This window comes from Alternaria atra, assembly GCF_907166805.1.
Source record: "Alternaria atra isolate CS162 genome assembly, contig: 28, whole genome shotgun sequence".
Lineage (NCBI taxonomy): Eukaryota > Fungi > Ascomycota > Dothideomycetes > Pleosporales > Pleosporaceae > Alternaria > Alternaria atra.
In genome coordinates this window covers 644323-657566 of record NW_025091326.1, presented here as the reverse complement: position 1 = coordinate 657566, position 13244 = coordinate 644323, and the positions used below count along the sequence as shown (strand labels likewise).

Here is a 13244-nt window from a genome sequence, read left to right as displayed (position 1 = left end):
AGATTGACAGGATGATCTCTGAAAAGGAGCGCAATGTCTTAGGTCGTTTCTTGCATCTATAATGCTTCGGCTTGCTCCATGCCAGGATACAGCGGCAAGATGATCTTCACAGCAGCCTCGTAGCTCGTGAATAGTATGCCACCACTAAACACGGTGCGCCCCAATCTCATCGTTGTGCCTTTCCAGAATCCTTTGATACCATAATCCAACAATACACTCTTTACAGCCTCGGCAGTGCTTGTACCTTTTGCGCTCTGTGATCTCGTCTTGATAACATCAAAAGGCTGCGTAGAGAGGGTCGTCACGACGCCTGCTACCGATCCGTTTGCAAAATTAACAGCAGTGTTCTGTTCGATGTTCTTGGTCTTCTCAAAGTCTTTGAGAATATTGTACGTTCCCATCCGGAATGCTGTCGCTGATGCTTGTTTGAGGGTGGTACCTGCGAACCCACGGTAAAGACCGAGTATACCGTGCTCTTTCCAGATCGTTGTAGTTGCATGGAAACCGGAGCGAAAACGTTTTTCGTTTCTGGCGTCATCAATAAGTGCCGTTTTGATGCGCTCGGTAGGTGTGACTGCAGTGATCGATGCGACTACCCCAGCAGTCATGCCGGCCAACAGATTGCGAAGAGGGGACAGTGTGCCAGTATCCGGGTCTGCGAAGGATGACTTAATCTGGTCGAAGAAGAGAAAGCGAACGGCATCTTTGCCTACTGAACCAAAGACCAGGGCTCCGCAGCCTTTGTAAAGCGCTTTGATTCCCTCCTTTTGATAGACCTGAGTCACGACGAGGAAAGGATTCCGCGGTGTCGGAACGCCTTTCTCAGCTCTCAACTGTACACGCGTTTTCGCGAACTCTAGAGGGTACTGCAAGTGAAATAAGTCACGGGACCAGGACCGGAATGCCTCTTTGGACGTACCGAAAGAAAGCCTTCCACACCGCCAGCAATGCCGCCGGCTGCCAAAGAGACTACCGCGGGTGTATTCTTGTCCTTGCAATCGTCAATACAGCGCTTTAGAGATCTTGGGCGAGCTTACATTGCCTCCTGAAACCATTTGCGTCTAGGAATATTAGGATAAAGATGATGTTGTGATGACAAGTGATGCGGTCGGCGGGAAAGATGCAGATACCTAGGTATGCAGCCAGCCGATAGCCGAGCCAACGGCTCCGGCCTCAGCAACGCCGACGCGAAATCGACGCGTCGAAACGAAATAATACGGTTACGGAACCATGATCACGAAATTGACTTCACGGTCATACACACTCCTCTCACGTTTCAATACTACGGAGACGGGGTTGAGAATCTCATTTAGTGTATATACGTATGACGTCACCCGGTTATCGAGCAATTCCTGTATGGAAGCCACTCGCAGCACGCCAATGCAAGACGGCTGAACTATGCTCTAGGAGGTCATAAGAAATTCCTACTACTCCTTGAAGGCCAACCGTCACATCTGGTCAATCATGTCCTACCAAATACGATCTGGCTACCTTCGTTCGCGCTGATTCCATGCTACCAAGACCCGCAATACCGGATTCCGTTCACCCACCTATTATGAGGACTTGATTGGCACGAGACTCGGTTTTGAACTTGCATTTAATTACTTGTGTGACCGGGTTGTCTGCTATGACTAGGCTGCCGCATCGTCTAACTTGAACAAACTATCGAATCGATTGTCCCTTGCTGCAGCATAAGCAGCCATCTTCTCGTCGTCACTATCGTCATCGCTCTCGTCTTGCGCATCATTAATGGGCTTGCCCAGTTTCTTGAGGGCGGCATCCACGTTCCAAGCAATCCTTTCAGCGCCTACTCTTGCTCCGACCAGGTTCGGTGCTCCAGGCCCAAGTCTCAATCCGGCCAGTCGTCCTGTCACGAACAGGGGAACATCGTCATTCCACATCAGGTCTTCATTCAGGCATGGTAAGCCTCCCACATACTTAATTGGATATTGTTGTTGGATGTTTTGAAGATAGGGGATGGTGCGGATGTCGGACTGGATACCGGTTGCAAAGACCATGTAGTCGACAGGCGGGAGCTTGAGGATTGATTCTGTCGAAGAGACCTCACAGGCCCATGTTTTTGAGAACTGTTCCCATGATACGGATTGAAGTTTGGTATAAGTATGGAGCTCGATCTTCCCGTGCGCGATATGCATATCAAGAATCTTCCGGTACCGCGGTGTCATACTGCCTCCGTTGCGGGCTTGCACTATCATCTCAAAGCGCTCTACGAACTATTGTCAGCCATGATCACCAAGCAAGAGTGTCGAATCACCTTCGTCTGTATCTGCCGTCCAGAATTCGGCTTGCTTGAAGTTCCGGAACTTGCCAACCCACTCTAGGTCTACGTCGAAGTGCTTCACCTTTAGTGGTCCACGCATGAGCATCCATACTTTGTTGACGCCCCGTTTGATCGCCAAATCTGCGAGTTGGATGCTCGTCAAACCGCCACCGACGATGAGCATGCTGGTCGACTGGCGAGCCTTGATTTTAGCTGTTACATGAGGTGGTGGAAACTGCTTGATCTGCATCGCGTGGGCGAATCCTTCGTGTGGACGTTGAGCAGGTAGACCAGGAACGGAGGGTATTGATGGCGTATTTCCAGGACCAATAGCCAGAATAACTAGGTGTGCGAAGCATACGCCTTGGTCTGTTTCGACTCGGAACACTTTCTTCTCATCCACCATCGCACTATCGGAGATGACACTTCCGAACTCTGCCTCGTCAAACTTCGAGATCTCGTCGTATTCAATGTCCACGACGCTCTCTTTCCTCAACAGATCCTTGCCAAGCCGGTATCTTTCGACGACCTCTTCGCAATGTGCGTCAAACAGATCGGTACGCGGTACAAAGTAGTCTTTTCGATCCCTTTCATCAACATCTGGTGTGCGACCTAGAAATCGACCTTGCGACTTCAGGTTCCTCTTCTTTTTGTGCTTGCTAACTTCCTTTCCGGCAACGCCAGGTAGGGCTTGGATGTCCTTTTCCCTCTCCTTCTCGTACGTGTACCCGAGCAGTGCATCGCGATCGGCGGGATCAACGTGGAAGAACATTGGACTTCGGAGATAATCAATGTGGAAAGTCTTGAACAGGCGTTTCCATCTGGACATCCAGTCTGCTCCATCTGCATCAAGGACCAGCATATCTATTGCTTCCTCGGATGATGTCTCATGGTCGCAACCACAGTCTGAGTTACCAGGGGTTGAGGGTGGCGTTGGCAATGAGTCCTTATTTGTTCGGTAGTTTTTGATGTTCATCTTCCGGCCATGTTTCCGGATCCAATGGTACCGTTGGTGCTCATCATCTGTGAAGGTTGCTGATGGTGTCTGTTCACGGAGTCGTGCTGCTATTGCTAAACCAGCTGGCCCGCCGCCAACAATAAGTACGTCGTGGATGTGCATTGTGTTGCAGTATGGAAATGCCGGGTTGAAATTCTGATCAACTGTGTAGATTATGAAACGTCAAAATACTTCCAATGTCTTGTGCCCATGTGAGTACCTGATGGCTAGTGTGCCAAATTGGGCGACATCCATCATGGTGCTAAAGGTACCCCGATGATGAGGACACGACCTCACTCAGACAACCGGTCGGTGCCAGGGGCACAGGTCGCTTCAAGTGCACCTTCAATCATGGCTTGTTTGGAGAAGAACAATTATTCAAATGTATGGGCGCAAGTGGGTCACAGTTTTGTTCATGAGAATCCGTCTATTCTTTCAAACAACATGGTACGATTCGTGATGCTTGTGACCCTCAGTAGTTGCAAACGTCCGCCAACTCGCAGGAGTACTCAAGCTCGACACCCGTTGTGACCTTGCGTCTTCCATCTCAATCGCACTGGTGATAAATTGTGGGTCGTTGTCTTCTCTCTGCTTCCCCAGACCGCCATTCATATCTTCCTGGCTCTCCGTACGCCGGAATATATCTCGGAAGCCTCTAGGTATCTGTTGTGGTCTAGGTTCTGGCCAATAAGCGTGGGTACGCGAGGACTGCTGCGCTCGCGTGACTGAGCTAGGCCCGTATGGATTATCCGCAGTATATTTGTGCGAACTCCAGTTTCTCAGGCCGAAGACGCGTTGAATAAGTGGGTAGGTAAGGGGCAGGTTGGCGCAGAGTATGGCTGTGTACGACTCTCGGAGGTACCAAATCGTCCACTCGGTCCCGAATGGGTTTGTAAATGAGTAGTACTTATTAAGGGCTGCAGCGACTATGGTGAACGCTCCTATACAGAAGATCACAAAGAGGATAGTCTTGTTTTTCTTCGGTAGGCGAACTTTGAAGAGCAGCGGCATGGGTATGCTCAGAATGATCAAATCACTGGAGATGTTGAAGACCGCGTTGGTGATGAGATGATTGGTTGCTGCCGAACATTGTTCTGGTACCGTAAGTAATTTGTGATCAAGGGTTGCAAAGTCACTCACTCGAATTGGGGGGTACTGCCCAATACTGACTGAACGGTCTGCACCAGACCCCGAGATACAGCACTTCCATGACCACAAATGCGACGGCGACGTAGATAGAGGTGGCGACTACGATCTTGTGTTGCGGTAGAACCAGCGTCATACGGTTGTACATTATGAGCAAGCAGGCCTTGACCAACCATATCGTAAGGAGTTGCATCTGCTCTGCTACCACGACGAGCTTGGATCCGTATATACGCATGTTGATCTCAGTCTCGGAGTATTGGGAGACATCGTCTCCGGGCGGTATTAAGTTGCCTACAATTCGATGCAAGAAATTAGCAAACGTCTCACACGTATTTTGTACATAGGATTTACGTACTGCTAGTCTTTGTGATCTGGTGCATGATAGCGATAAGCACTGTGTCCGTAGCCTTAAATATTGATCAGCACCTACAGTCGCTCGACGTTGTGGGCCACAAACCATAGCTACAATAATTAGGTAATCATCCCATTGTAACAATTTCCATGATCCCCGATGTATTCTTCGTGAAATAAGTCGAATAATGACAACGAACCAGCACACGCCATAGAAAATTCCAGCTTCAGGCTCGAGCACTCCCGACATAGGTATTTGGTTGGCCCGAGAGCCGAGAGAGTTGCGACGTTCAAAGGTTGGGCCAGCGGACGGCGACTAGTCCGGGTTTGGGTTGCTCAGGGCTTTGGCGGCTGTTAAGTAAACGTTGTTGTAAATATCGTGTATAGGGCTCTTGGAAGTGATAGGACCACGAGGCGTTGGAAAACAAAACAGATCGTCGAAAAAGTGCCGAGCGCCCAGTCAGCAGCCGTGTGTTGTGACCACAGGCACAATCTTGTGAAAGACGGGTGTGAATTCAGTAGTCACTCGGCATTTACTTTGTGGTGTCGGCGGCTTTTCGTCACTGGTAGCTTCATTGACAGTTTAATGGGCGCTCTGGGATGTTGCTCTGGGGTATCGCTGTCGGAGGTCGCTTTGGGGTGGTCGCACAGTGTTCCAAGTGGAAGTATTTGGGCTGAGGAGACAGCGCTCAGAAACTGAGATCCCCCGGACCCCAAGATATCAGGCTAGTCACCTAAAGTGTCGCAAGTGCCACTTTTAATGGAGCTTTGCGTTCTTCGATGATCTACGCAATCGGCCAAGGACGGTCATCCAGCTTCGACACTTGTGGGACTGGCGGCAGTGCGGATTGGATGACGCGCTCCCCTGACAGCCCCAACCCAGGACTGAGTCGTCAAATTCAAAGTCCGCGGCAATATCGCAATGTTGGTTGTTGACCGGAAACCTTTCGCGACGTTTTGTGGTACGATTGAAGAAGAACTGTTACAGCAAGTCAAATGCAGAATGAGTTTTTCGGCGCTGCTTCGGTGATTTTGCAGTGATGCAAAGTGCGACTTTAGGCGACCACCGTTCATATCATAGGCATCTTATACCATCCGTTACCAGCGGCCCTGCGGGCTTGACTCGAGGGAGGTTTTGTAGTGACATCGCAGTGGAAAGGCCATGGCTTCTGGAAAGTTTCGCGGGGCGTGTTAGCCCGGGGGAGTGACATGTTTTGTGTCCTACGGGCCGGGCGGCACCGCTATTCTACGCCTCAATTGGCGGACCCTGGCCGTAAGCGTACTACTCACGACCCGCAGAATCGTCGACCTTGCTTCAGGCGTTCAATGTGAGGTGGAGGAAAATCGCGCAGTTACAACAAGCTCCCAGGAACCTTGTCGTAGATAAAACCGAAGGAGAAGCGTTGTTATGCGCACTCTTGGCGCAGGCGGCATCTCTGCCTCACAAACGAGAGCGTACGGAAATCGCAGTGCTACGTCAAATACACTCAGCCCAAATACCCTCGAGCACAGACACAATAATCACAAGACAGATCTGCACAACTAATGAACTGCTACTACGATCTACCGTTAGTCATCAACCTCGCGATCTCCAGCGAAGGGGCAGCGAACTCACCAGAATAGCATCCAGAAGAAGATAGGGAAAGGTATGTTCGTTAGGCGGCTAGGGCAGCGAGATCAAGTCGGAGATAATTTAGAGAACACTGAAATACACCTGTGTGGTGAGCGCGATGACGACCCGGACAGCGACCTGGAAGACGCAATCCTCGACAATAAAACTGAAAAGCTTTAAGCGAAGATCCAGCCGTCATTCAGCGAGCAACCTCGCCGGATTCATCAAGGCCATGCTTTTGCCTATCTGTATCTACGGACTATGGCAAGGAAGCCAGTCAGTGATATACAAAATGGGCATTATATCACTAGACTCGCTGGGCCGGAATCAGTGCTGTTTTCCTTCATCAAGGAGGGTTTGGATGAGCACGACCTCTCTCCCGACCTACAGCATATGAAATGTACGCAACTCGGACTTGTAAAACATGATACATAAGAGAAATGGAGATGAAACGTCGGCTACGGCCATCTTTCGTACCAGTGCTACGGCGCCGGCTACAGGAGCCCGTTTCACGCGTCTCGAGACAGAACCCTAGTCTACCAAGGTCATAGCAGATGTGGGATAGCGGCGCAGGTTAAAGAGGAAGAGAACGAAGGAGGGAAGTCGAAGAAGCAGATCTTGGAAGACTATATGCACCTACTATTGTGTTTCGCTGTGGCATAATTCAATATCGTGTGTACAGCAGGTCCAATAACCGACACAATACTACTACCTACGGCCTGGACGTTGCAGCCAGATTTACCATTACACATGGTCTCGCTATACCGACCAGCGTATCAACAATCCTGTCTGCCTAGCCGAACTCACCGTGTTTCAAAATTTTATATCGATATTGTAGACGATTGCGAATACCTCCAGCATGCACCTTAGTAGTTACTAAATGAGGTACAGGTTGACAAATGCGAGCTTCTTTATACAGGTGGCTGCGATTGCTTTGTATCAGATCGGGTTTCAGGATAAGACCGTTTCCTACTGGGTTTTCGACCTGGCCTTGACTCACAGTATCGATACGTCTTACGAACAAGCTTTGATCAACAACATCTCTGGGGTTGGCATTAGCGATAGGATCGACGGGCGGGATAACAGTTGATTGTGTGTCACGTGGCTTAAGATCAGTAATCCCTGATGGAAGGAAGCAAGCAACTCTTTAATGTCGTCTATATGGTAGCGACTCATGAAAGAGTTTGTTAGGTATAGTGGTTGAGCATAGGCTACTAAGCTTGCGCGTAGGATACGTTCCTGCTAGCTACGGTGAGCGATTCTTAGGTGTCCAGCAGTGTCACAACGGGTAATACCTACGCGGAGCTTATCGCTCCTCGAACGCCATGTGGAACCCAACGGGTGAGGCCGTCATACGGAAGTCTATACCTGTTGAAGCATGTCCAGCCGTATCGCAGTGTTGTAGGATGTAAACCCTAGTGCTAGATATCGGAATAATTCCGTCGTGACACCCGTGGATCCTAATCTTAGACAACACGAACACGAGCACAAACATAAGCAGTCTCCTTCTCTGTGCCACCTCTGAAGTCGCCAGATGCTACGTATGCCTCGTAGCACAGAATACCACGGATTGAAAGATACAATTACCCAACCTCCTAATATACAGCTTCTTCGTGATTCGCTTTGGGGTCGCGTGCCGGCAGGGGCACGCGATCTCCTCCACACCTCCTACTGACTAGGGTAGTCTAGCCGAACGCCGAACCATGCACTGATAAAGAGATAGCACCTCGCCCGTCGTCATTCGCCGCGCAAACGCCTATCATCCATACTAATGGGTTATGACGCTGCTTCCGGACACTGCCCAGACGTCGTAGCATGGCTTCGCGTGTACTCTCCCACTTGGAGTAGGGACACCCCGCTTACGACCCTGCTGCGCGATGATATGCAGACTGGGGTGTGGGCGTATATAGACGAGTTGCTGCACTTTGCGCGTTGCTAGAGTTCTAGTATACCAACTCGTGTCGCGATTTTTTCACTAGTTGAGCGCGTTCTTCGACTGCGACTGCGACTGCGACTGCGACTGCGACTGCGACGACGACGCGCGCGCATGCATTTTCCCTTGTAACAATGACAACCTCCCATCACCGGAACCGCTCCGTCGCGGAGGAACCTGTAACTTCTGTTCTTCCAGACGGCGATATACCTTACGACCCCACGCATTCTCTTAACCCAGACGAAGAAGCTCTGGCGGCGCTTGGATACAAATCCGAGTTCAAGAGAGAATTTTCACTCTTTACCACATTCTGTGTCAGCTTTGCAGTTCTGGGTCTATTACCCAGTTTTGCATCTACACTTTACTATGGCATGGGCTACGCGGGTACGGCTGGTATGACTTGGGGCTGGGTCGTGGCGATGATAGGAATTCAATGTGTGGCTATGAGTATGGCGGAGCTGTGTAGTAGTATGCCGACGAGCGGAGGGTTGTATTATGCTTCTGCAGTCCTGGCACCGCCTGGCTGGGGACCTTTTGCAGCGTGGCTTACTGGTTGGAGCAATTGGCTCGCTCAGATCACAGCAGCACCGTCAGGCAAGTACAAGACCGATATTCTTTTCTTGGTTGATATGGGCATGCAGTTGACTGTTTTGAGCAGTCAATTATGGGATTGCGGCCATGATACTTGCGGCGGCTAGTATCAACAACCCGTCTTACGTCCCGACAGATTATCAGACGTTTCTGTTGACGGTCTTTATCATGATACTGCATGCCACTCTTTCCTCAATGCCGACACGATGGCTGGCACAACTCAATTCCGCTGGTTCAACATTCAACTTCATCGCGCTCATCGTGGTTCTCATCATGATACCTGCCGGTACAGACCGCACGGATCGCGGCCTACCTCGTTTTGCCCCTTCCAGCGAGGTCTGGGGCACGATTTATGAGGGGACATCCTTTCCAGCAGGCATCTCAGTTCTGATGTCCTTCATCGGCGTCATCTGGACCATGTCAGGCTACGATTCACCCTTTCATCTTGCAGAGGAATGCTCCAATGCTAACCTGGCTTCTCCCCGCGCTATCGTCCTGACTTCTGCTACTGGGGGTTTGTTCGGCTGGTTCCTCCAGCTAGTCGTTGCGTATACCGTCGTTGATATCGACCTAGTCCTTGACTCTGAGCTCGGACAGCCATTCGCTGCGTACCTAATGCAATGCATGTCGCAAAAGATGACGTTGGCCATCCTTGCTCTAACCATCATCGCGGGGTTCAGCATGGGTCAAGGATGTATGATCGCTGCAAGCAGGGTCACATTCGCTTATGCTCGTGACGATTGTTTTCCTTTGAGCAAATACTGGAAAAGGGTTAATCGACATACTCAGACACCTGCAAATGCAGTGTGGTTTAACTGCGCAATCGGCATATTGTGCCTGCTGCTTATCTTTGGTGGAGAGCTGGCAGTCGGGGCGCTGTTCTCGATTGGCGCTATCGCGGCTTTTGTGTAAGTTTTTGTGAGCATGGTGTGATTGCTCTGCTAATATGTGACAGCGCGTTTACCATACCAATCTTCATCCGCGTCTTCTTCGTAGGCAATCGCTTCAGACCGGGTCCCTGGAACCTAGGGAAATACTCCAGTGCTATAGGCAGCGTCGCATGCGCCTTTGTCTTGCTCATGATACCTATCCTCTGCTTTCCCAGTGTAACTGGAGCGGACTTGACGTAAGGTCCCAGCAGCACTCTCATATTATCTCGACAGGACTAACGCACTTGCAGAGCGGCAGACATGAACTGGACGTGTGTTGTTTACGGCGGTCCAATGTTATTGGTGACGATATGGTGGTTCGTCTCAGCGCATAAATGGTTCAAAGGACCAAAGGTAAACATCGAGCACATGATGCTCGGTCGGGAGGAAGCTGTTGTAATGGGACAGGGGTCAGTGGGTGATGGGAAGGATGGCGATAGCTTGTTGGGGGATGTTCAAGCACCGGAGAAGATTGCAAAGTCCTAAACAGAGGTGAAGCTGGAGGTTGCGCAGCCAATTTAGGAACAATAGAGCTGTATGATGTTACTAATGCAGGAGACGAATATTACTGCTTCCGGCGATGGTGTCTGCAAGGTTACGCGTACCCCTACCCTTGTACGGGGGAGTCGATTATGACGATAATAAAGACCATGCCTACGGGTGTCTTGAAGGTATATCAAGACGGAGGGATTCGGCGAACGCGGAAACAATGGTTGCGGTATGGGTTGGCGGCGATCAATTTTGGGTCCCGCAGGCACATCTCATCACGGAGGGATGATTCTGGCAATCTCGGCGAAGATGGTGGGCCATCAGCCATCCACTCTCGCCCGTCCTTTCCCTCGGCAACGATATAGCTGCTCGTCATAAAATCAATAGTGTATATATATTTACTAAAAATTAAATATCCATCGATCAGCTACTCAGCCTTCTAGGTTGGTCAATCTTCAGTAGTATAGTGGTCAGTATTTCCGCTTGTCACCATTTCTGGCAACTCGCGGGAGACCGGGGTTCAATTCCCCGCTGGAGAGAAGTGTATCTTTTTGTGTTTTGGTCTTTATGCATTTTTGCCTTCTTGTCTTGGTGTGGCTGGGCGCTGGAAAATCTCTTGACTCCGGGACGAGAAGTCATTCTCCCCGCTGTTCTTCGGCCAACCCTGTTTGTTTTTGTCTTCGCTCGTGCAAGCAACAGCGGAAGTCTATGATTGATCATGGACTTCTTACATGCTGCTGCGTTGGACTTTGCATACATCCTTGCCAAGCAGCGTGTCGCGCCGCGCGGATGAGCCCTCGCAGCTACCTCCGCCTCACCAACCTATCCAGACTTTCCAGAATATACCAAGACCTCACGATATTCGCATCATCACAAAGCTATAACAGTGTTAAAAACGTCATTGTTGTCTGCCTTTATGCGCAGGCTCGACGCGTATTACGCCGTAGCGCTGGAAAACGAGTACACTTCATGCACCCCGAGACTGCGTTTACCAAGATCATCAAGGCGCTCCGTCCCGTGTCACGTCTCGTTGGTTCGAAATAACCCTGAGGCTCTGTCGCGGATGCTTCGGCTTGTTTCAGCTCCACATGCATTCAGGAGCAGTGATGCCGATGCCACTCAAGCCAAGACTGACGAGAAGCCAAGGTATCTCCCCGAGCAGCAGAAACATATATCGTGGTGAATTCGTCAGCTTCAGATTGTGTCGTAGACTTGCGCCTATAGGAGTGTCTTCTTGTACACCTTCTGGACCACAGCGTCATTCGGTATTCGCGTGTTCGACACATCCTGGCATGTCCGTAATCGAGGTGTGTGCCCACACTCCGTGATTACCATATCCGATAGCAAAGTCCGACCACTACGCGTTCAGAGCCTAAGCCTTGATTATGCCCTAACGTGGAGCTACGAGCTGCTAGTAGCGTAATCAACATACGGAGTAAATGCTAGAATCTCTGTGCTCAAGACAAGCACAGCGAAGCTCTTGGGATGGATATGCCAATGCCGCCATCCTAGGTCGGCTGTCAACCTAACGCTCACAGGCGTTCGAGTATACTGTTGCATACGAAAGCTACTTTAGCTTCCAAGAGAATATCGCCGTAGCATTCGTCACCTACTGTTGCTAGTCTCTTCGACGATGTCTTGGAAGACCTCGATCAAGTCCCTTTTCTGCCCTCTCTTATTTACCCAAGCTAGCACCCAATAGCAATAAGTTGTCACTCGCTCCAAGCTACAAATATAATAGTTTTCCGTCAACATCCGCTTCGACTCATTCCAAAGCCATGTATGCTTCTCCGAGATTTCTCAACTGCAAATTCTTCATTTGGCTATCACTTTTCCTCATCGGTTTCCCGCTCCTCCTCCTTTGGAACCGATCTAGCTTAGAGGTCCTTTCTGTCCCGTATGCCCGACCACTTCCGAAGCCCATTCCGCAGTTCGTTGCACACGGCGACTCGAAATGTTTATCAGAAGTTCCGCCTGAGCTCATCGAAGAGGCTACGGCGACGCGTGCTACATGTCGAAAGTACTCCCCTTTTGCAACCGGAAGGGCGCGCATAGCGACCGTCACAGCACATTTCGGCAAGCCTCAAGAATACTACCAGAAAGCGTTCCAGACACATCTCCTTCACGCCTTGGTTCACGGTACCGAGGTTAGAGTGATGTGCGACCCGATCGTAGACGATCTGTGGAACAAACCAGCCTTCATACTCAACCTGCTCATGCGCGAGATGCTGAAACCAGAAAAAGAGCGGCTGGAGTGGATTCAATGGGTCGATCGGGATACCATCATCCTTGATCAATGTCGTCCTATATCGAGCTTCCTGCCCCCAGAGAAAGCACGCTTCGGCTCGTGGTGGCGCCGTGACGACGAGCAACCCCAAGCTCCAGCAAACACAACACATATGCTTGTGACCAAAGACTGGAACGGTCTCAACAACGGTATCTTCCTTCTTCGTGTCAACAGCTGGGCCATCGAACTCTTCACCGCTATCCTTGCCTTTCGCCACTACAACCCGGAAGTCGATCTCCCTTTTACCGAACAATCTGCCATGGAACACGTCCTACAAACCGACCAATTCAGAGATGAAGCGCGATTCGTGCCACAGCATTGGTTCAATGGATACGAAGAGGGTGGGGCACAAAAGTTTGAGGAAAGAGAGGATGTGGAGGGTTTGGACGAACGACACGTAAGAAGAGGTGATTACCTGGTTCATTTTGCTGGGCGTGGGAAGAGGGGAGATCTGTTGAACGAATGGAGTGAGATGCTGAACAAGTCAGGGATTGTATGGAAAAAGGACAGAGTGCAAAGAGATGTCTCGGGTGAAGTCGAGACATTTTGGAGAGATCTTGGGTATGGGGTATGAAGCAGTTTGGTAGATAGATGAGCTAATTTGGTCTCTTTGATCTAGACATCATGT

General features: G+C 50.3%; 5 protein-coding genes across 5 annotated transcripts; 2 read left to right on the top strand and 3 right to left on the bottom strand.

Annotated features, from left to right (window-relative positions):
• Positions 1–56: 56 nt before the first annotated feature.
• Positions 57–1055, bottom strand: ALTATR162_LOCUS7266 (uncharacterized protein; the record flags this gene model as incomplete). Its single annotated transcript, XM_043314894.1, has 3 exons — positions 57–866; positions 920–991; positions 1038–1055. 3 exons carry the CDS (start codon positions 1053–1055, stop codon positions 57–59), a joined length of 900 nt encoding a protein of 299 aa, XP_043170829.1.
• A 576-nt stretch (positions 1056–1631) lies between these two features.
• ALTATR162_LOCUS7265 (uncharacterized protein) lies at positions 1632–3401 on the bottom strand (the record flags this gene model as incomplete). Its single annotated transcript, XM_043314893.1, has 2 exons — positions 1632–2227; positions 2276–3401. The coding sequence occupies 2 exons, from the start codon at positions 3399–3401 to the stop codon at positions 1632–1634; spliced, it is 1722 nt and encodes a 573-aa protein (XP_043170828.1).
• A 312-nt stretch (positions 3402–3713) lies between these two features.
• On the bottom strand, positions 3714–4659 carry ALTATR162_LOCUS7264 (uncharacterized protein; the record flags this gene model as incomplete). Its single annotated transcript, XM_043314892.1, has 2 exons — positions 3714–4372; positions 4419–4659. The coding sequence occupies 2 exons, from the start codon at positions 4657–4659 to the stop codon at positions 3714–3716; spliced, it is 900 nt and encodes a 299-aa protein (XP_043170827.1).
• A 3795-nt stretch (positions 4660–8454) lies between these two features.
• On the top strand, positions 8455–10326 carry ALTATR162_LOCUS7263 (uncharacterized protein; the record flags this gene model as incomplete). The annotated part of the gene is made up of 5 exons (XM_043314891.1): positions 8455–8767; positions 8828–8977; positions 9048–9819; positions 9867–10037; positions 10092–10326. The coding sequence occupies 5 exons, from the start codon at positions 8455–8457 to the stop codon at positions 10324–10326; spliced, it is 1641 nt and encodes a 546-aa protein (XP_043170826.1).
• Positions 10327–12107: 1781 nt separating this feature from the next.
• On the top strand, positions 12108–13190 carry ALTATR162_LOCUS7262 (uncharacterized protein; the record flags this gene model as incomplete). Its single annotated transcript, XM_043314890.1, has 1 exon — positions 12108–13190. The coding sequence occupies one exon, from the start codon at positions 12108–12110 to the stop codon at positions 13188–13190; it is 1083 nt and encodes a 360-aa protein (XP_043170825.1).
• Positions 13191–13244: the final 54 nt, after the last annotated feature.